The sequence below is a fragment of the Cygnus atratus genome, chromosome 3 (genome assembly GCF_013377495.2).
Source record: "Cygnus atratus isolate AKBS03 ecotype Queensland, Australia chromosome 3, CAtr_DNAZoo_HiC_assembly, whole genome shotgun sequence".
In the NCBI taxonomy this organism is placed as follows: domain Eukaryota; kingdom Metazoa; phylum Chordata; class Aves; order Anseriformes; family Anatidae; genus Cygnus; species Cygnus atratus.
The window spans coordinates 47,962,585-47,984,599 of NC_066364.1; the positions used below are offsets into that span (position 1 = coordinate 47,962,585).

The window sequence follows — 22,015 nt, forward strand, 5'->3', positions numbered from 1 at the left end:
GCAAGGAGTCTGTATGCGATGACCACTGGTCTTCAGTTGCCAGCCAGGTCTCGGCTGGTTTGATGAGCAGCATTCCCAGCGAAACAACAGCTGCTGCCGGAAGGAAATTCTGCAGGAAGGCCAGCAGAAGGAGAAGGGCTGGAGAAAGCTAGGTGGATTTAGTCCTTGAGGAGGAGTCTAGAGGGCACAGCACTTTGGAGAGCCTTGCATGCAGTCGCTTGCAGGGTGAGGGTTTAAATGCATTAACTTCTTCGGTCCTGCTGTGCATCTTCCGCATAGCTGCTTTGTCGTGCATGTTATGCAGTGAGAGAATCATCTGCATGATCTTCTGAGTATAGCAGTGTTTGCCGTGGTGTATTCACGTGCTAAAATCTATGCAGTCGCAGCCTGCATCACCCACAGAGGCCAGGAGTGAGTGCATTCCCAGCGGGATCCCTCTCACTGTGCTCCTTACCGAATAGCGTGCCTGGTGCCTTGTGCCGTAACGTGCCCTCCTTGGTGAGAAGTTAATGCCTTGTGCCAAATTCAACTCTCGGTTACGTGGTTCAAACTGAAAAAACGACACCGGCTTCGGCGGCGTTATCCCAGGTTCATCCAGGGCTCGCTAAGAATAGACTTGGTTTATGTAAATAGCCGGGAGTCAGGTACGCGCCAGTGCTGAACACTGCTAAAGAGAGGACAAACAAAGCGTATTCTCTCTTTTCCTTTGAGTAGAAAAGACCTAGTGGGACATTTTTCTCACATTACCCTACCTAGAAAGAGGTAGGTGCAAACCACCGTGGAAGAAGGGGCATTTCCCATGGCTCGAACACCAGCAGGTGCTCCAGGCCTGATGAAGCACTGCGGCAGGCAGTGCGGGATGTGAGGGCTGGCCCTCTGCTGGCCTGGGTCACCAGCAAAGCTGGGGGCTGCCCCCACCGACACGGCCAGCAAGTGCTGTGACAGCAGGCCCAGCTTCACGGCAGGAATGGCCTTAGTAAAACAAGAGGGGCATCGGCGGAAGAAGGCTGGGAAGCTTTCACACACATTGCTTCACCATATGTTTGGCTCTAGGCTGCAGTTTCAGGCCTTCATAACTCCTCGTTTATTATTTTTAAGACTAAAATCCTGGAAAAGAGTGGTTTAAGATAGCTAGTGGCCATAATAGTCATGGTAAAATCCTCCTACCAGCGACAGAGTAAACATTTCTTTTTTCTTTTCCCTTTTCCCTTTTCCTTTTCCTTTTCCTTTTCCTTTTCCTTTTCCTTTTCCTTTTCCTTTTCCTTTTCCTTTTCCTTTTCCTTTTCCTTTTCCTTTTTCCTTTCCCTTTCCCTTTCCCTTTCCCTTTCCCTTTCCCTTTCCCTTTTTCTTTTTTCTTTTCCTTTTCCTTTTCCTTTTCCTTTTCCTTTTCCTTTTCCTTTTCCTTTTCCTTTTCCTTTTCCTTTTCCTTTCTCTTTCTCTTTCTCTTTCTCTTTCTCTTTCTTTCTCTTTCTCTTTCTCTTTCTCTTTCTCTTTCTCTTTCTCTTTCTCTTTCTCTTTCTTTCTCTTTCCTTCTTTTTCCTTCTTTTGCTTTTTTCTTTTCTTTTTTCTTTTCTTTTTTCTTCTTTTCTATTTTTTATTTTTTTTTCTTTTCTATTTTTTATTTTTCTTCTTTTTCTCCTTTCTTTCTCCTTTCTTTTTCCTCTCCTCTCCTCTCCTCTCCTCTCCTCTCCTCTCCTCTCCTCTCCTCTCCTCTCCTCTCCTCTCCTCTCCTCTCCTCTCCTCTCCTCTCTCCTCTCTCACAATTTGGAGGACATGCATGCTGTTGCTTTCCCCACCTTTTCTTTTCCCTGTCCCTAATTTCAGCCTTACCTGCTCCATATGTCAGTGCCTAGGAGTGAGTCTAGCAGTCGCTCAGTGGAAGCCTCTCTGAGTCTGTGACTTTGTGCTAAGAGAAGGGGAAGGGGAGCCGGGACCACACCAGCGGGCTCTGGGTTTCAGCCAGGATCCGAGCTTCAGAGCAGGAGGAACTGGAGGGATGCAGAATGAGGCCTGTGTGCGTGGCAGAGTGATTTCATGTGCTTGGCTTCATCTTCTCCAGACCCCGACTCCAGGGGAAGCAGGAAAGTGAGTTCCACTCTCCATGCCCAATCTGCAAGAGATGGGACACATCTCAGTCCCGCTCTGAAACCAATGTGACAAACTTTTCCTTGATCCAGGCACATTTTGGATCTGGCCCAGGGTTGTTCTAATCAGATGTGGTTTCCAGAGAGGAGGCTGCTCTTTAAGCTGGGGTGCGGGGTGGTGCGTACCATTACCAACCAGTAATTCTCCAAGTGTGAATCACAAGCAGTCAAATCTGGAACAGTTTTGACTCCCTTCAAAGCCTTGTAGACCAAAACCCAGCAAAGCTCCTCTTGGAAGGTTTTGATCTTTTTTTTTTCATCCATTTTTGCTAACACTCAAGTCAATCTTTCCCTAATCAAGTCAATCTTTCCCTAACATTATTTTTCCAAGTAAGCAGCTGATGTAGTCCCTCAAGGATTTTATATGTTTGGGAAAGGTGGGGAAAAGTGTGCAGGGGGTCTGCGCCAGGTAGGTGGTGAGAGTTCTGCTGCAGCCCATGCTGTGGTAATAATGTATATTTTATAGCACATGGAGCAAGTGGTCCTGGCCTCTAGATGTTATTGAATGATAAAGAATACCATGTAATAATAAAGTCTGAAGATCCCCGACCTAGATAGACAGGTAGAAAATATATATATACACTCCACATACATACATTTGTATGTATATATATAGTGCAAAGCACCCAGAGACTTCTATTCTATAAGCCTCTTGCTTGTCCAAGTATAAATCAGAAGAAACAACACGCAAATCTGTGAGGGTTACACCACAGTGAAATGGCAGAGGTGAGAGGAAGAATTAGACTTAAAACTCTTCATTGCAGGTAAATAAAGATTTCTTGAGGTTTCAGATTGCATTCCTACTTGCTGTTCTACAGACTTACGATATTTCAAATCTGGATTACAGTAATATTTTCTGGACCCAGTAGTGTTACATTTAAGTCTGAGTGATTTAATGGGTGTTCAGTGGTGATTTCAGTCCAGGTGAAGTGGTACTAGCCTCCAGCAAAGCCTTTGGCAAAAGCATCATGTGTTAGCAAAAAAGATTAACCTGCCCCTCAAACCTCCTCATTATTACATTTATAGTCCTGTCAACCATCTTATGAGCCACTGGAAACATAATGGAGGGGGTTTTATTGTTATTTTTATATTCTCTTGAATATTAAAAGGAAAATATATTGGAGAAAAAATACATATAAGATATTACTAGATATAAATTCTAGACAGATGAGCCACACGGGTTATTTTCTGTCTCACAATGTTACTTTGCTATATGACCAGAATAAAGTTTTGTTCAGAAAAATAGGGTGAACATGTTTATTCGGGTATTGAATAAGAAAGTGAATTAATTAGAGAATATAAATCTTCATCTGGCTTCTTAAGATTTCTGCAGACATGGTAGCATGAGGTTGTTAAGAGTGAAGATTTTGGTCATTTTGTAAGGGAGATACTATTCAAGGTTACCAGAGTGCCCCTCTCCTCTTTTGCCTTTGAGTTTCCTGTGCTTAACAGCACCTGTAATTCTCAAAGCAATTTGCTGTAAGCATTTGCAGTGTTAATGGCTCGCAGTTTCCCTTCATTTCTGTGGTTGCTGGGGCTTGTTGCAGGGAGTGCTGGAAAGCGTGCATGCTCCATTATTTCCTCCTTTTCTGCTGGTTGACATCTGCCCTGCAGAAGAAACCTGCACTGGTGTTCGGCACTGTCCTGCAGCCCCTGGGTGGGAGCGTGGGGCTCCAGGGTTGGAGAGGAAATGCATTTCCACTCTCTGAGGGAAAGGGAGATGGGGGGGATGTCCTAGTGAAACCTTCCCCTGCTGCCCCAAAGTGGTGGCAGGCATGAGACACTGTGAAGAAGTACTTACAGGCCCCTAAAGTGTTTTTTCCAGCCGCTAGCTTTGTTTTCTTTCTTTTGGTTTCCTGAGTATTCAGCGCCGACAGTCCTTGTCCGCTTCTCAAGGTGTTTACAGCACTTCTCACTGCTCATGCTTTGCAGGGCTTTAGCGGCAGCAGTTTGAGGAGGCACTTCACCGTCACCTTTAGGAAGAAGCAAAGCTCTCACTGTGGCGTGAACAGCTTAAGGATCACAGAAAAGGAAAATCACCTGTCTGTAGAACGGCAACGTACTGTGGTTCACCAAGACTCCCAGCTCCACCTACTCAACGTAGCTGTTTCTGGCTGCTCGGTTTTCTCCTAGATCGTTTCAGGAACAGGGGAAGTTTAGGAATGCACATCATGGGAAGTCTTGGCCTGGAAGTGAGTCTTCAGGCTGACCGTTGCCCACATAGCCCGAATCAGACTGCTTGCCACTGGTCTGCCAAGCTGACTTCTCCCAATGCCACCCACGGAGTAAGGAGCAGCATGGTGCAGACACTCAGCTGACTCCACACTTCCCTGCCCTCAAATCTGGCTTGCTAATAACGAGGCTACAGACACAACTGAGTGGTCTCCTGCCCAGCCAGGCTAAGTCTGGAAGAGGAACTGCCTCTTGGCCTTTTGGTGTTGGCGCAGCACCATGCAAATGTTGGGCTGCTGCTTGCAGATCTGCATCAGCCGTCTGATGAGCTTGAGGCTTGAGGGCTGCTTGAGACCTGAGCTTGGGGCTTGGTGGCTGGAGCTGGGGTTTGCTGTGCCCCAAAATCTTTTGCATGTTGTGGGTCTGCTCCAAGGCCAATTGACTTGACAAGGTTTCTCAGGTCCTCCATTATCCTTGGAAAGGGCATTTGGGTTCTTGAGGCATTTCAGAAAGCGTGAGCCTTGGTGAGATAGGTCGTCTGTCCTGCTGAGGGTGTTTGCACCCGTGCCTCTCCTGTTCTTGCCCTTTTTTCATCTTCTGCAGCATATTAATTGTATTCAGGGCTTATGTCACTGCTGGAGTGATGGCCATAGCCATCAGTAGTGAAACAGCAGTATGGATGTGCCCTGTAATCAGCTCCTCTATAGCATGTGTGTAAAAACCCCGCATTACAGATTTTAAGCTTTAAATGCTATTATTGTCCCATTCTGTGTTATTTCAGACAGGAAGGTTTCTGGGGAGAAGAACTTCCCTCTTGGCAAATCCCACTTCACACTACATTCATTTTCCCTGAAGTTTTGCCCACCGTATTGTGGGCTTCACCACTGCTTTCAGATCCAGAGTTCTTACTGCGGTTTCAAAGCTGGAAACACAGAGCTCAGCTGTTTATATGCAAAATCAAATACGTAGCCACTCTGATGAAACGAGAACCAACCTGGGTTTCCACCGGGCATTAGCATAACTTACATTCATTGCTTTTGGCCATAAGCACTAAAAAGCCCTTCAAAACAAAGGTACACAAGTGCTTTGAAAAGACTATGTTTTAAATAACACAGATGACAACCGCAATGATTCAAAAATGAAATCAGTTTATCATTAGCCATTAATTACCAAATAGCTCTATTTTCTCCTTATGCTTCATGTAGCTTAGATTTTTGCATAATTAGAGTGAAAAATGGAGACAGGGTAGGTCTTGCATGTAAATGACAGAAATTCAGTATTCACTCCTCAAAAAACTGCAGTAAAGGTTTTCAGGTAGAAAAGTTTAGGAGGGTTACATCATCAAAAGGAAAAGCAAGCGAGCAGGAAAGCTTTCTTCTCTTTTAAACGGGGAGGTTGAAAAAACTTCAGATTTGTTGCAGGACGGTTTTAAGTTGTAGGCGACTGCAGTGTTCTGTTTTGTAAACTGTTTTTGCACCAAGCTACAAACATTGTAAAAATCTGTTTTCATTCACACCTAGCATTGCTACGAGCTGTATTATAACCACATTCACAGTTAGAGCCTGCCTCAGGGTTCCTTCGCAGCAGGTTTCAGCTGGAATGACGTTTTTTTTTTTTTTTTTATAATAATCATTCCATTCAAGTGGAACAATCGTAATGAAAAATTATCATGAGGCATCTTGGGCAGAAAAACCCTGACACAATAAACATGCTGAATGCTGTGCAATAAGCACGCTATAAATGGTGATTGAGCCTGGGTAACTGCTTAGAGCCACCATGCTGGATGCCACCTATTATTTGAGATTTGGTGGTGAAAGAGCATTAATTCTTAGTAATGGTGGCTGAGGCATGAACTTTGGTTACAGTTGTCTTGAAAGTAGATGCTGTGAACTGCTCCTGGCTCTTGGTACAGTTTGTATCCCTCCCTGTGGGCCAGCACACCGTGCTGGACACACTGAGCTCTGTGTCCCCTCCCCAGGCACTATGTCTTTCTCAGGAGGAAGCCTTCCTGTGCAGAACAGGTCCAGGGGCTGCATTTTGGAGGAGGTTTGGGTGTGGAGACACAGGACACCTTGATGAGCAATGGCAGGTTTTGCAGCTTCTAACGAGGCTGCACCCACTCTGTCACTTGGTTCAGTAACTCAGACGGAAAAAAAGCACAACAGCGTTATGGAAAGGAAAAAAGCCTTTCAGTTATGAATTTGAATTCCACTGTGCTGATTATTACTAACCTCTCAAAGGAGTTTGTCTTTTGCTGTTGTCTCTGGGTGGAGCACACCCACCTCCTCCTCCTCACTCTGACCCTGCACATCTGAGCAGAGCGTGGCGTGTCCTGCTGGAGATCTCCACGTGCTCGGTTTCCCAGACGGCACAGCAGGGTGCCTAGCTTCTGCTTCTTAATATTCATCTTCTTTCTGAGTCAGAAAATGCTAAAAGGGAGCTTGGGCGCCTTGGAGCTGAGGCAAACACAGCTGAGGGTGCCCTCCTGGCCCAGTGGGGCTCTGGGAGAGCAGCTCCATGGGGCAGCCCACAGGAGGTGCATGGGGTGGGGATGAAGTGTCGGGACAGACCTCTGGGTGGCTGCTGCTGCTTGCTGCAGGAGTCAGTCCGACCCAGAGCTTCTTCCTTCTCACAGGTGTTGAACTCATCAGTGCTCAAGATGAGGCTCTTGGCCCAAAGCTTCTCCATGCTTGGTCATGCAACAGGCTGCAGAGATGGGGCTGTGTGCAGGATTTAGCACCCTGGGTGGGATCCATGAGGGGATTTGCTTAGAGATGACTATTGCCTTTTGGATGGCTTGCTCTGAAGAGAAGCTTTGGTGGTGGAGAAAGGGAGGAAGGCTGGGGGGCAGCAGGAAGACACACTGCCCAGCAACCTGGGGGGCTGGCAAGGGGAGCTGAGGGAGGTTTTAAACTCCTTCACCCTTTAAAGACAGTTAGGCACCTGGTTCTTCAGGACATGCAGATCTGCTTTCTTTCCTTTTAATACACTGAGATTTTCTCTGGTGTCCTGCTGGCAATGCTTCGCAGCCTTGCCCTGCTGAAACTGGGTGGCAAGGCACTGTGGTGTCCATGCCACAGCCTCTGCCCTAGGCTGGGTGATCTGGGCACAGGGAAGTGGGGCTGAGTTGTGTGTGAGAGTACTGGTGTGACTCTTTTGGATGTTTGCTAGAAACCTGTCTGCATTTCAAGCCACTTCCTACTATTTACATTGCTGCCGCATCCAGCCTTTGGCAGGCTTCAAAATCCTGAGAGCCTTGGCTGAAAATATGCTTTAGCACACGTATTTCTTAATGAAATAGTGTCTGATACTAGATTATCATTCAGAGGCTGTTGGTGGATGGCACTAATGGACGAACTTTGCACCTGCATTTGACAGCTGGTTAAAGCATTAATTACCCCGCGCCTGAAGGCCTAGGCCCAGTCCTGTGCAGCGCTGCAGGACGTCCATGTTGTGCCCACGGGTCACCTCGCGGCCAAGTCTGGACATCTCTGTCAAAAGAAAGATACGGATGCCTACGGGAACGGCTTTCATCCCCACTTTGTGTTGGAGCAGGATGAGCGTCACAGGATCCCTCGGCCCCGGCTTCCTTGGTGTTCCCGTATCGGGCGCGAGTCGTGTTTCTGCTGATGCGGTGTCTTCCGAGTAGCCCCGCGGTGTAGATTGCCGGGCGTTTCACAGGAAGGCGGATGAATGATATCAAGTCATTGAGCTTATAAGTAGCACACTGGCAACCCGCCACTAAAATATAAATACATTAAACGTACTGAAGGAAATGTTCATTCTGTTGTTTAGCGTTGGACATGCCCCAGTTAGGTAAATTCAATCTTCTTGAGGGTTGTTGTGTTACGGCTGAATGAGATAGGCAGTTATCTCATTACCGATCTTCCTGTCATTCAGTTTTTGTGCTTTGGCATTTGTGGTCTGCAGTGTGCTTGCCCCAGAGCAGTGCTGTGAGTATTTTCCAAGGGAGATGGAGGTGCTATGGGGGTCTGGCACCACCTTGCAAGGCCGGAGCCTTCATTTCTGACATCTTCACGGCCCTGTGTCCCTTGTCAGTCACAGTTCTAAGGGTGATACCTCCTTTTGGGTAGAAACGTATGAGATGGTTGGGTTTGTTAGGAAATGTCTGAAACTCGTCATTGCAGCGTGTATTTTCTCAGTCCCTTCAGAAATGCCCCAGCCTCATGCCTGCTCCCGCAGAGGCCGGTGACCAAGCTCTTGTTGGCCCCAGGCTGAGCAGGGTCCGCTATTAAGCTCAAAGCTGGCTGACTGCGATAAAGAGGGGTCTGTTCATCGCTTTCATGGGCACTGGGTCAGACCTGATGGCCATGATCCCGCAGCACCAACTCTCCTGGCCAACCTATGGCATCCGGGGGAGCTGCTCCCACGTGGAGGCAGAGCCAAATCCTATGTGGCATTTGCAGCCCCTCTGCGCCGGCTCAGCTCCCCTCTTATTGTACGGTGAAGGGGAAAGGTAAGGCAGGAAAAAGGAAGTGAAAGGAATAGATGAACAGAGAGGTTTTGAGCTGCTTATGAAGAGTGATGATGCTCTGTACGAAATGCAAGTACTTAAAAAATAAGACATTTGCTGCGTATTTTATAGATAAAATGTTATTGTATTGAACTGAAGGATATATATGTTTCACCTATCACATCTGAACTAATCAGTGTAGGCTTTTAGAAGAAGCCTGTAATTACTCTGAGCACGTCATTAGTTAGATGTGAAATGAATGATATTACTCTATTTTATTACCTCTAGTGATATAGCCGTTTGTATCATAAATTCATTGACCTCATCTTAAATGATCAATCCTGTAAGACAGACTTGATTCATTAATTCTTAAGTGACATTTTTTCTCCTCCAGTAATTTCATCCTCATGGCAGGGACTGTTTTTCTGTGTTTTAGTGTGGTATTCTAAGGTGTCCTATTGCCTGCACAAGACATGCGCATTTTATACTCGTATCTTAAGTAATCTGCATAGACTGATTGCTCACATAAATAGATACAAAAGTAGTGAAACACATAGATGTAGTAGAGAGACATTTCTCACCAACATTAACTCCAACACTTTGGGATGTTGCATAAAATCAATGAGATAATGATGAGATATTTGGCCCAGCCAGGATGTTCAGAGGAACAGAATTATTGCCTTTAATTTTTGTGGCTTTAATTAATTTTGTCTAGTGATAAAATATACAGAATGGTCTGTGATCAATATGTGAGGGAGGCAAGCAGACTTCAGAGCTTCTTGTACCTCAGCAAATTATTGAAAACAGGAGAAATCCGTAGAGAATTTCTAAGCAGGATTTCTAAATATTTTACCCAGGAAGAGAAAACATTTGTTTAGCTTCCAGTGACATAGGAGCTCACTTGAGATAAACAAATCAATACAGCAATAAAACATGAAAGTATTTCAGTGAATTTTCCAACTGATAACTAATAAAATTAAATGATTAGAAAAGAAGCCACAAATGGTTTTGTTTTTGTTTTTTGCTTTTGCTTTTGTTGTATTTTTCTTTCAGGCTGCTTAATTAAAGTCACCGAGGGGCCCTTCCTAGAAAGATATGGGGGCTGTTTCTACTCTCTCCTATTTATTGATGCTTCGTTAGCACTGGGCATACAAGTTCAGAGCTGGTTTGCTTCCTTTGCCCTGATGGAAGGGCAAGCCTTGCCTGAGCCATCCCAGGACTACACCCAGATCCTGTGCAGCAGCCGCCTCTGGGACCACTCTCCTGGTCTCTCCCCTGCAAACAGGCACTGCTCTGATGGGCGCTGGGCTGGGGTGTGCTTCATCCTGCCACAGCCTGCCCGTGGAGACCCCCTGCTTTTTTGCTCATCCCATGCAGTAAGAGCCTACCCTGCAGAAGCAGTGCAGTGGTTTACATCCCAATACTGTACATGCAAAATAGATAGTGTTTTGTTACTGCAGTAGTGAGCTTTAGAGCAAAAATTACTTTAAGGTAAATCCAGGAGCATTACTGAGATGAACGGCATCTTATTAATTCACGGCATAGACTCACAAATTCCCCTTTTGTCTGCTTGGAAAGCTGTGGCAAGCCAGAAAATTTCAGGAGGTCAATTATAAGGTGTTTCCATCAGCTCATCCAGGGATGGGGCGGTGTTGATTTGCCGGGCGGGTGGCAAAATCCATCACCCTGCCAAATACCCGGGATGGTTCAGTGCCCACGGCCACGTATTTGCGGCGAGGGGTTGCAAAGCCCCCGTGCTGGCTGCGCCAGCGCTGATCCCTGCTGTGGGAGCCGAGGGAGAGCTGGCGCCTCGCAAAACCCCTGTAAAACCTGGGCAGGCTTTTAGCAGGCTACGTTGTCAGTGTGTGCTCAGCGCAGGGGTGGCCCCGCTTGTAACACACTTTCTTCCTTGTGTGGGTCATTGTGGGGGGAATAAACCCGTAGTAATGCTGCCAGAGCACCATGGGGCTGGGCACCCTCCGATTTATCTCACATAGCACCGCATGCCTGTGCCCAGCCTGGACCCGGCATTGCCATGCTTCAGCAGTGACTTCATAGTTGCTATTTCTCCAGTAATTATTTAGTTTGATTTAAAATTTGGGATTAAAACTTCCCGGTAGAGAAAGGGAGTGTGTGCATGAATGGGGCGGGGAGGCAGGGAGGGAATCGAGCAGCAACCAGACTGGGTAACCCAAAGGTTGCGCAGTCAAAGTAAGCGGTCTAATAGCCTGTCGGGGGGTGTGCATGTGTGCGTGTGTATATATATATTAAAGATATATTACTGAAAACTCAAAAATGTCACCACTGTTTATATTAAAGGAAAGCTGAGAGTTAAATGAGATGGGTAATCAGATGCCCGACATATGTTGTTTTGAATTGTTTATATGGCCAATCATTATTAAAATTAATTATCCTTTTAATGCAGTCTTTTCACAATCATATTCCTTTTTTTCATACAAAAGATAGTCATTTCAAAACAAGCTAATATTGGCTGTTTGGAAAAGGCAGAGCAAACAATACCGTGATGTATTCTGACATGGTCATAGGCACAATGTGCTGGTAGAAAGCACCACAAATCTCTGTCAGTGGAGTATTTTGAGAGCTAATGTAAATGACAAAAATGGTTTTTTGTGTGTGTGCGTAGAATTCTGTCAAAAAAGTAAGGCACTGAAAAATCTGACATCTGTTTATCTGTTTATAGCTATGGCAAGATTACTCATATTAATTCTTGTTTAAAATGCCATATGAAGGAAAGGCATTTGTGCAAACAAGAGTCATATTTGAATTGTAGATCATGTCTTCACCATCTGTGAGAGCTGTTGGTGTTGCAAAATTAATGTGTTAATGAAATCACAATAATTTCTCTGAAGTAATGGATTCTGAAGCCTAGAATGACTATTTTTTGAACTTTGGTGTCTAGTGGTTTACAACTGGGAAAACCTTTCACGGCTTAATTAGTTCTGCAGCCTTACTTTAAAAAAAAAAAAAAATTGGCTGTGCCTTTACCACACCAATAGAGACACAGAAAAGGATTAAATGGAAAGGAGAAAAACATTAAAAAAAAAAACCCGCAATGCAAACTTTTTGCCGTAGTATTTGAAAAGTTGCTAAATAGGCCCTTGCTTGCCAGGAAGTTTTACTCAAAGTATACAAAAGTGGGCAAACAGCTCCGAAAATAATTCCAGCTTGCCGAAACATCACAAATTGGGGTTATTTGAACCTTACACAAATTTCCTGACTGTTTCCAAGTTACTCCTTGGACTAACGGGCAAGAAATGAATGGGTGACTGATACTTCTGCTTTGTGATGCCATTTTAAAATTCTGCACCTTTTCCAAGTTACTGTTTAATGCTATTAATACAGTACAATATGATACAAAATATTAGAGTGTGCTACAGTTTAGCGGAAATGATTTGCTTTCATTTCCAGCAACTTTCAAAGTCCTTTCCCAGTTATCGTACTTACCGTGTAATATTGCATCAGAGATGGTAAAGGTGTGCTTAGATTACTACTGAGGAGTAATCACAGACATATTCAGATGGATTTTGTATACATACATACGTATGTTATAGCAGTTTATGCCAGCTGAGGAGTCTCCTCTGTGGTATAGCTATAATATATATAATGTACTGTATATGGTAGGATTGAGACCATGGTAGCATTCAGTTCTCCAGTATTTGGGGGGAAAAATAGTTTTCACAAATGTAACTATTATTTTTCTGCTAGAAAAACAATGTATTTAGAAAACAACTGAAAAATGACTTTAAAAATATCACTATGAAGAGAAGATTGCTTTTCTTGCCTGATCTGATTTTATTACTGTGTTGTAGGTATGTGACTGGTGTAAGCACATAAGACACACAAAAGAGTATCTGGATTTTGGGGACGGGGAAAGAAGGCTTCAGTTCTGCAGTGCAAAATGTCTCAATCAGTACAAAATGGACATTTTCTACAAAGAGACACAGGCCAATCTTCCAGCTGGACTGTGCAGTACATTACATCCTCCAGTCGAAAATAAAGCAGAAGGCACTGGGGTACAGCTGCTGACTCCAGATTCTTGGAATATACCGCTAGCAGATGCTCGGAGAAAAGCCCCATCCCCAGCGTCTGCAGCTGGCCAAATTCAAGGTCCTGGACCATCAGCGTCTACCACTGCCTCTCCGTCTGACACTGCCAACTGCTCTGTCACTAAAATCCCCACGCCAGTTCCCAAACCTATTCCCATCAGTGAGAATCCAAATATTCCACCAGTTTCTGTCCAGCCACCTGCTAGCATTGTGCCTCCAATTGGTGTCCCACCTCGCAGTCCTCCCATGGTGATGACAAACCGTGGGCCAGTTCCTCTGCCCATATTCATGGAGCAGCAAATTATGCAGCAAATCCGTCCACCATTTATCCGCGGGCCGCCTCACCATGCCTCAAATCCTAACAGCCCTCTGTCGAATCCAATGATCCCTGGAATTGGTCCGCCACCAGGTGGTCCCAGAAATATGGGCCCCACCTCTAGCCCCATGCACAGGCCGATGCTCTCCCCTCATATCCACCCCCCCACAACCCCTACCATGCCTGGGAATCCTCCAGGCTTGCTGCCGCCTCCCCCTCCTGGAGCTCCTCTGCCCAGTCTTCCCTTTCCCCCCGTCAGCATGATGCCAAATGGTCCTATGCCTATGCCACAGATGATGAACTTTGGACTGCCATCCCTCGCCCCGCTGGTGCCACCCCCGACTCTACTAGTGCCATATCCCGTCATCGTCCCTTTGCCCGTCCCCATCCCCATCCCCATCCCCATCCCTCACATCAACGACTCCAAACCCCCCAACGGTTTCTCCAGCAACGGCGAAAACTTCATTCCGAGTACCTCCAGCGAGACGCCTGGGGCAAAGCCAGCCAACAGCTCCTCATCCCCTCGAGAGTCGAAGCAAGGATCGTCTAAATCCTCCGACTCCTCACCGAGCTGCTCAGGCCAGTCCCTAAACCAAGCTCAAGTGCTTCAGGAGCACGGTAAAAATGAAGTTGTTGACTTGACTGTCAGACCTAGTAGCCCCGTGAACAGTAAATTTGGTTTCCCCAGCGTGCTGCAGGGCCCACAGGATGGTGTGATAGACCTGACAGTAGGCCACCGGTCTAGGCTGCACAATGTTATCCACAGGGCTTTACACGCCCAAGTGAAAGTCGAGCGCGAGCCTAACAGTGTTGTAAATTTGGCTTTCGGTAGCTCAGACAAAAGGAACTGCAGCGACTGCAGGGACAACTGCAGCCCAGTGGACTCAAAAACGCTACCGTGCGGTGACGCGGCTCACTGCTGCCCCGTCTCCTTGGCCTCCGGCACGCCGGGACTGGAAGCCGGAGCGGCGGTGTGCAACGTCATCGTGAATGGCACCAAGAGCACCGAGGGTTCCAAGAACCCGGAGCCGCCCCAGGAGCCCAAAAAGCCCCAGCCCCCAGAGGAGCTGGCGGTGAGCGAGCTGGAGTCCGTAAAGGAGAACAACTGTGCGTCGAACTGCCACCTCGAGGGGGACGCTGGCAAGAAGAGTGGGGAGGAGCCCCTGGCCGGGGGAGACAAGCAGGACCCAAACCTCAACAATCCAGCGGACGAGGACCATGCGTACGCTTTGCGGATGCTGCCCAAGACAGGTTGCGTGATCCAGCCTGTGCCAAAACCAGCAGAAAAGACTGCTATCGCGCCGTGCATTATGTCAACGCCAATACTCAGCACAGGGCCAGAGGATCTGGAGCCACCATTGAAAAGGAGGTGCCTCCGAATTCGAAATCAGAATAAGTAAAGGTTTGTGCGACCGCTACTGCCTTCTGTGTGAGTACAATGAGTATTTCCAGGTTGGAGGCCGAGCTCGTGTGGATGTGGCCTTTGTGAAAGATACAGATTCCGATTTATCAGCACTTTCAGAAAACTATTGGTATTTATGCTTTGATATTGTTCTTTGTGTTGTATTGCATTTGTACTTGTTAGTACTCCATCCATCAGCAGCCTCATTACGCTTCTGCTCACAGAACACTTTGTGGCAGTGCTGGCTGTGTGTGGTGTATGTCAAAGTCAGTGGTTTTCTGCCTAGGATATGGCTTAGGTCTGGGCCATTAATCTGCTTACTTATTCCAGCTGAGTTACGCAGCAACTCAAGCCTTCATGATGATGATTGAAATTGCCCTACAGCGTAGCGTAGAGCAGGACGCCCCAGCTGCTTACTGCTAGCTCGGATCCAGTTGACTTACCAAATGGTCATCTCCAACCATCTTGCTTTGGTCTGCCTCCAGATCATGCCCTGGCTTCCAGCCGGGCTGTTCTCCGGGGGTGAGTCCCCCTCCCCGAGCTTCCCTTTCTCCGGTGTCGGTGCTTCAGGACTGCCTGCTGTCGGACCTGCCCGCTGTGGCTTAGCTCAAGAGGCACTCGACGAGCAGAGGGCAGCTGCGGCACGGCCTGCCCCATGGGGCTCTGCTCTCTTACCTTGTCTTTGGCAAGTCTGTCCCTTTAGAAAAGCAGTTGAGGTTTCCCTCAGCCCCACGGTTGGTGTAGGCATACAGCTCCTTGGAGGGCTGCAAAGCGAGGCAATATGGATAAGTCCACCAACAAGTGTGGCTTGGCCAAGGACGATGCTGCAGAGGCAGAATCCCTTCCTCCCCCCTCCTTCATTCCTTATTTCCAGCCTACTGAATCCCTCTGCTAAAACAGCGCCTTTATAAAACTGTTAGTTTAGTACATGTCTGTTGCTTCAAACCTGTGAGCAAGAAACAAATGTAGTTGCATTTGTTTAGATTCACAAGCATGGAGAGCTTCTTTCAGGAAAAGGGAAAATGGTGGGTGTTGCAAGAAATCTGTTCAGCAGCAAAATGCTGACGTTTTGCCGGATGTGGCTTGGTGAGATGCCAGATTTCATTACAATCCATGGAATATTCTGTAGCCTCCAGTAAATCCCTGTCCCTGGTAGCACAAATAGCGACTGCAGCAGTGCAATATGAACACTGCCTTGAGCAGCGTGGCGTCTCCAACCCTAGACTGTGCATGCTGTGGGAGCTGGGATGCTGCAATATCTCCCTGCTCCATCAGTGCAGACTAATTGCACCATCAAAGGTACTGCAGTGTAGCCAGGACTCCCTTTTTATTTGTTACTGTCGCATTCCCTATTCTGGCTGCAGTGCCGGAAACGTTACCCCCTTTGATCACACGCAGTATTTATTTACTTTCTTCGGTGGAACAGAACCATTATTCTTTGCTCTAGGCATGTGCTGACACATTTAAAAGACACATTTGTAAGAACAGAGGAAGTCTGTAACTTTCTTGGACTAATAACCAACATATACAATAACTCAGACGTCGAATGACTATTTAAGACCTTTACACTCTCTTAGGTGCTGATGGTAGGGATTTTCCTAAGCCCCTCCAGGTACGGATGGACGATATGCCCATCTATTCTATTATTTGGCTATTTCAGCAGCAAGATCTTTTTTGCAAACCCCAGCGTGTCACCTTTGGAGTTTGAAAAATTGTCTCTGCATAAATGTACGTGTGCTTTTACCTAGGGGTAGTGATTTGATCTAGTGAGAAGCCCACTGCTTGACTGTATCCCTTTTATTTAATTTTAGGACAGCCATGGTTAACACGTCCCTTCCCTTGCTCAGGCTCCCCATAGCTGTGTTTTGTTTCAAGCCGGTGCTAACAGACTTGCACATTTGCGTGCTGACTCTGTAGTTAAGACAGGCTGCTTCTTAGCGTGCGTTGACTTCCACATGCCCACTGCTTGCCTGGACCACCCAGGCTGCGGTAATGCCACCTCTCTGAGGTCCTGGTCCCGGGAGGGCTTTATCGTCATCCAGAGCCAGAGTCTTTAAACTCAGAGAGAGCTCTGGCTTCACTGAGTTGTGTTTTTTTTGCCTGTTGACACAATTATACATGACATCAGGGATAGTGTTTGACAGAGAGAGTGGGTAAACTGAACAGACTGCAATGAAAAGACAAGAGGGATGCTTTATCACTGAGGTTATTGTCCTCGGCTCTTTGTAGTCTCTAAATGTCAATAACTGCCACTTTGGTTATCCTCAGGAATAACCATTTTCCCATTCACTGACTTTTACATATTCCTTTGTCTCGGTGTAAGGATTGTCTTACAGGAAAGTCTTCAGTTTGCCAGGCAAGATTAATCTGACCCGATATAGACATCGGTAACGAAGACGCAGCTGAGCTAATTGTCTGAACTCCCTTTAAAACCAGCCTAGAGAAACAGGCACTTCAGAGAGACAGTTGAGCTCATCCGGAGTCGACAACTAAGACAGCCAAGATGAATTGTGCCCTAGGAGCGCCTATTTCTCTCTGCTGTGAAGGAAACCAAGGGTGACTGGCACAGACCTCGATGTCCCCATAGACACTGGAAGTTAAGAGAGCCAAGGCCCAGCCTAGGTGTCTGTCATGCTGCTGTGCACGTTGTGCAATAGCTCAGCGTAGCCCAGCAGTGGTTATTAGGCTGTGCTCATCCCTCCTTCCTCCCCAAAAAGAAAAGAAGTAGCCAGAATACACATGAGACCAGGATCTTTGTGTGTTTCAAGGGAAAGAGGATACCCAAAATACGCTGCAGAAATAAAAAGGGTGATAACCATCTCATTCCAGCGGGTACCTCAGTGAAATGTGGGTGGGTTTTGAGTCTCTCAAGGCACGCACAAGTGATTTGTGCAGCCCTGATGACTGATTTGAGGTGAGGACTCTTTGGTTTCACACAGAGCCCTCCTTTTGCTAGTGGTGATAGCCCGTCCAGGGGGGCCAGGGGGGCTGCCTGTATTTCTGGCCTTCAGGAAGCCTGTCTGTGAAAGCTGCATGGGGCTCAGAGCCTATCTGTGTCTGTACAGAGGGGATGAGGGGGAGGAACAGCATCAGTGCAGCCCTGCGCCACTGCCTGGACCTCCACCGTTCCCATGGCCTCCCTGCCCAGGCCTCGAGAAGGGTGGGGGTAAAATCCAGCTCCGTCAGCGATACAGCTGTGGGGAACATCCCTCACCAGACTCCTGACCTGACAGAAATTCTAATAAAACACAAAGAGGATAGGCTCTGCAGTACTAATTGTGCTGACTTGGGCCCCTGGAGTTGTGCATTGTACTGGCCATGCTGATCCGGGAGAAGAAAATGTCCGGGGAGTTTTCTTTTCTCCTGCTCCCCATCCCCCAGCTGGAAAGTCTGAACACATTGCCATAATGTGCAGCTTTTCCTGGATTTTATTTCCTGTCAAATTGTATGAAATGAAGGAAATTAGCCAAATATTTTTACGCTAGAGTTCTGGACAGACAGATTGAATTCGTGTAATGGCAACATGGACTCTCTAAAAAGGAATCAATGCAAGCATGACCCTTTTGGGCGAGTTGCCAAACTCCAGATTATTTAATGTACCAATTACTTGATTATTGGAAGTGCTAATCAGCAACATAATCCTCGATGTTAAAGTTTAGTCTCTCCATCAGGATGTGGACTGTCAAGCTGTTCTAGTTTGATGCAATTCAAAGAACCAGCAAAAGATGTCCCAGTGCCAAAGTCCTACTATGATAAAGCAATGAAGCAAGGAAGACTATTCAGTTGAGTGCAGTTTTTTCAAATTTGAGCAACAAGGGTTTCTAAAATTAGTGTTAGTGTCGCCTACCCGTGTGCTGTATGTCCAGGCAGGATCAGTTTTAACCCCATAGTTTTGGTGTAGGGCAAGGTTTCTTAAGCGAATAACTGAAAATGCTAAGGACTGCTTGGCTTTAACATAATAGTTATGGTAAACTGAATGGAAAATTAAATGGCACAGGCTAAACTCAAAACTAGCTTCTCTGTGTGTGTGTGTGTGTGTGTGCGTTGACTAGTCCTGTGTTGGGGGCAGAGGGGTAAGGAAAGGAAGGAATTTTCCTGCTTGCGTAAGCACAATTTCTCCCAAAAGTAATGGAAATAGTAGGAGTATGGCCACCTACCGAGCCAATCCATATGTCCTGGGGTCAGCATCTGCTGAGTTATAGGCCCAAACTTCCAGCTGTCTAGTCCATACATTGTAGTCGTAAAAATGTACAACGAGCAGAATGCTCCAGTTTAGGGCAGAAGTAATATATATCCCACTGTGAACTCCCCTGCCCATAATGGTCCAGCACAAGATTTCCTGCTCTGGTCGGGATTCCTGAGGCAAGGGCCATAGCTATTAACCTCCCTTTCTGCCTTAAGAGTTTTTATAGCTCCCCAGTCACTGTAGCATCTACCTACCAGCATCACACCCTGCCCTCGCTGCTCTGACCAGAACAGAATTTGACCCTGAAGGTATGCTTGAAAACAGATTTTATATATTTACACGCATTTTTGTGCCAGTCATCTTTGTCGACACACTACTATGGGCCAGAGCCTTAGCTAATTTTAACTGGATGTAGTTCCGCTGATGCTAAACTAATTAAAATCAACAGAGTAATCGGACTCATACAGTTAACACCTACTCTTCTGGTTCAGAAGTTTTCCTTCACCGGGCATCTTATAAGCCTACAGAATTTTTCCATTTATTCTAAGGGGGAAAGGAGAGACTGTTAATACCACAAAGCCTTAAACACATTTGCTTGGAACTGAAGCTTTGCCCTTGAGAGCTGCCTGGCTCTAGCAGGGTGATCTTATGTTTCAAAATTGCCTGGGTAGCTTCTCAGATATATTAAATCAGAAAAGGGTTTCCCAGAAAAAAAAAAAAAAAGAAAAAAAAAAGAAAAAAGGCTTCTCAAAATGTTGAAGTATAAAATGACATACTTGCAGAGCAGCTTTCAGCTCCCACATCTTGCTGACGGGGTGTGGGAGCGCTAACTTCCGTCTCAGTGGCAGTAAATAGCAGGCTTGTGGTACGGTGCTGTAGATCACTGTACATGCCTTGAAATCAAAGGAACAAGTGCTGATTTCTGATGGGCTTCTCCTGCTTTTCCATAAAACCTCCCAGGGTGTATATTTTAAATATGAAATCTGATTCTTGATCCCAGTTTAGAAAATAGCTACACCTGGTCTAATTCACAAGGCAGTGAACATCTAGAGCTCTTGGCAAATAAAACACAGGGCCAGATCTTCAGCCAGCAGAGAAATGCCATAGCTCAATTAACAGACCCACAGGAGTGTAGAGGGCCTCTGGCTCCTGGAGGCTGCAGCCGGCCTGGTAGCTCCCAGGATCTGGGGCCATTGACTTCAGAGGTCACTGCAGTGCTTGCTTATTAGCATTGTCTTGTGAAATGACAATTGTTCAGACTGAATTAAGCATCTCATCCATGCCATTCTCTAAGTTGGTAAAACATTACTATTGAAACAAGGAGACACTCATAATTGTCTGTCAGGCTTCAAAGACTGTCCAGGCACTTTAATACATATAAGCATAGAACAGAATCAGAGAATATCCCCAGTTGGAAGGGACCCGCAAGGATCACTGAGTCCAACTCCAGCCTCCACACAGGACCACCCAAAAATCAGCCCGTGTGTCTGAGAGCATTGTCCAAACTGCCCTGGGGAGCCTGTCCCAGTGCCCGACCACCCTCTGGGTGCAGAACCTTTCCCTAACCCCCAGCCTGACCCTCCCCTGTCCCAGCTCCATGCCGTTCCCTCGGGTCCTGTCGCTGTCCCCAGAGAGCAGAGCTCAGCGCCTGCCCCTCTTCTCCCCTCGTGAGGGAGCTGCAGGCCGCCATGAGGCCTCCCTTCAGCTTCCTCTGCTCTGTGCCGAACAAACAAAGGGACCTCAGCTGCTCCTCATACATCTCGCCCTCCAGGTCCTTCACCATCTTTGTTGCCCTCCTTTGGACACTCTCTAATAGTTTTATGTTCTTCTTATACTGTGGTGCCCAAAACAGCACACACACTCGAGGTGAGGCCACACCAGCACAGAGCAGAGCAAGACAATCCCCTCTCTCAACCAGGTAGCAATGCCCTGCTTGCAGCACCCCAGGGTATGGTTGGCCCTCCTGGCTGCTAGGGCACACTGCTGGCTCATGTTCAAGTCCTGCTTACCAGAATCATCAGATCTCTTCTAAGGGCTAATCCTCCTCTCGTTTAAGTCAATGCAAAACAAATTTGGCTGGATTCAAAAGTGTGGGGTGTAAAATGGGCATAGGGGGAGGCTAAGGCTCACCATCAGTGTGTTCTTGTGCTGTTAGCTACCAAAGCCAGTGGTGTATGGAAAGTTTACGAGGAAAAAAGTACAACTCGTGGTTAAATATAGAGTATATTACAACAAAGATCACAGTAAAACAGATGACATCCTTGTAAAAATATAATCAGATTGCCTTTACATTAGGAGGACAAGATCCTGGAGAGCATGTGTGTGATTGCCACTGAAATCTGATAAGGAGCTAAGCACCCCATTGCCTTTGAGAAGCTTGACCTTAAGACAACAATGGCCAGCTTCAGAGCTGAGTGGTGAACTCTGAAGAACTGTGAAGAGCTTGTAAACTGTTTCTCAGTATCATGAGCAATACCCGAAAGTGGATTAAAATGAAGCAAAACACTTTTGAGGATGGTGGTTGTGAAAGAGCTGGACATAATCAAGCAGTGAGCAGTAGATTTTAAGAAAAAAAATATAAATTCCTGTTCAAAAAGCTATGGGAGAATCAAGAAAAGCAGAAGCACAGCAATTTGAGCAAGAAATCAGGAGGAAATCAAGATTATGCCAAGCAAGATTTTCTGAAGCATTGTTTCCAGATTACCTACTGAGTCCCTCCTTGTCTATTTTTTAGGTCTCCTATGGCAAAACAGGGAAGTTCAGCACATTGCTGGGTGTCTCCACCAATTGAGGCCTCACAGCTGAGTCTTACCTGAGCTGTGACCTTAACATGTTTACACTTTCTTGATAAGGAGCTGCATTTCACTCATGGGACCAGAGGCTGTGTTTGGAAGTGTGTGCAATCATCTCATGAGAGATGTGAATCAAAGCAAACTCCAACATTTTACAAAACCCTCACATACTCAGCATTTGCTTCTGCCATGAAATTAACAGCTAATTAAATGTCTGGGCTTGATCCTGTGAAGTATTTGGTGCACTCAGCTCTTGGTGCCTCTAATGAAAGCTGAAGGCTCTCAGGACGTTACAGAATGAGGTTGTGTCTCTGACTCATTTGCATGGCTTTACTTCCCCAGACACGATTCTGGTATTTGAAAAGAATGGTATTCCTGTACAACATGTGTCTCAATTTGTAACGATATCCTCCCTGCAGCTGGCTTGCTTTTCCAAGTGTTTCTGAAACATTACTGTCTTAA

At 46.4% G+C, this 22,015-nt stretch overlaps 1 protein-coding gene across 1 annotated transcript in view; it reads left to right on the plus strand.

Moving 5' to 3' along the window:
* SOBP (sine oculis binding protein homolog) overlaps nucleotides 1–22,015 on the plus strand; it is a 108,745-nt gene that overhangs the window by 77,866 nt on the left and 8,864 nt on the right. Inside the window, exon 6 of the mRNA XM_035564813.1 lies at nucleotides 12,621–14,575. Coding sequence (XP_035420706.1) covers nucleotides 12,621–14,573 — 1,953 coding nt within the window. The 3' untranslated portion in view covers nucleotides 14,574–14,575. The remainder of the gene's footprint in view (nucleotides 1–12,620; nucleotides 14,576–22,015) is intronic.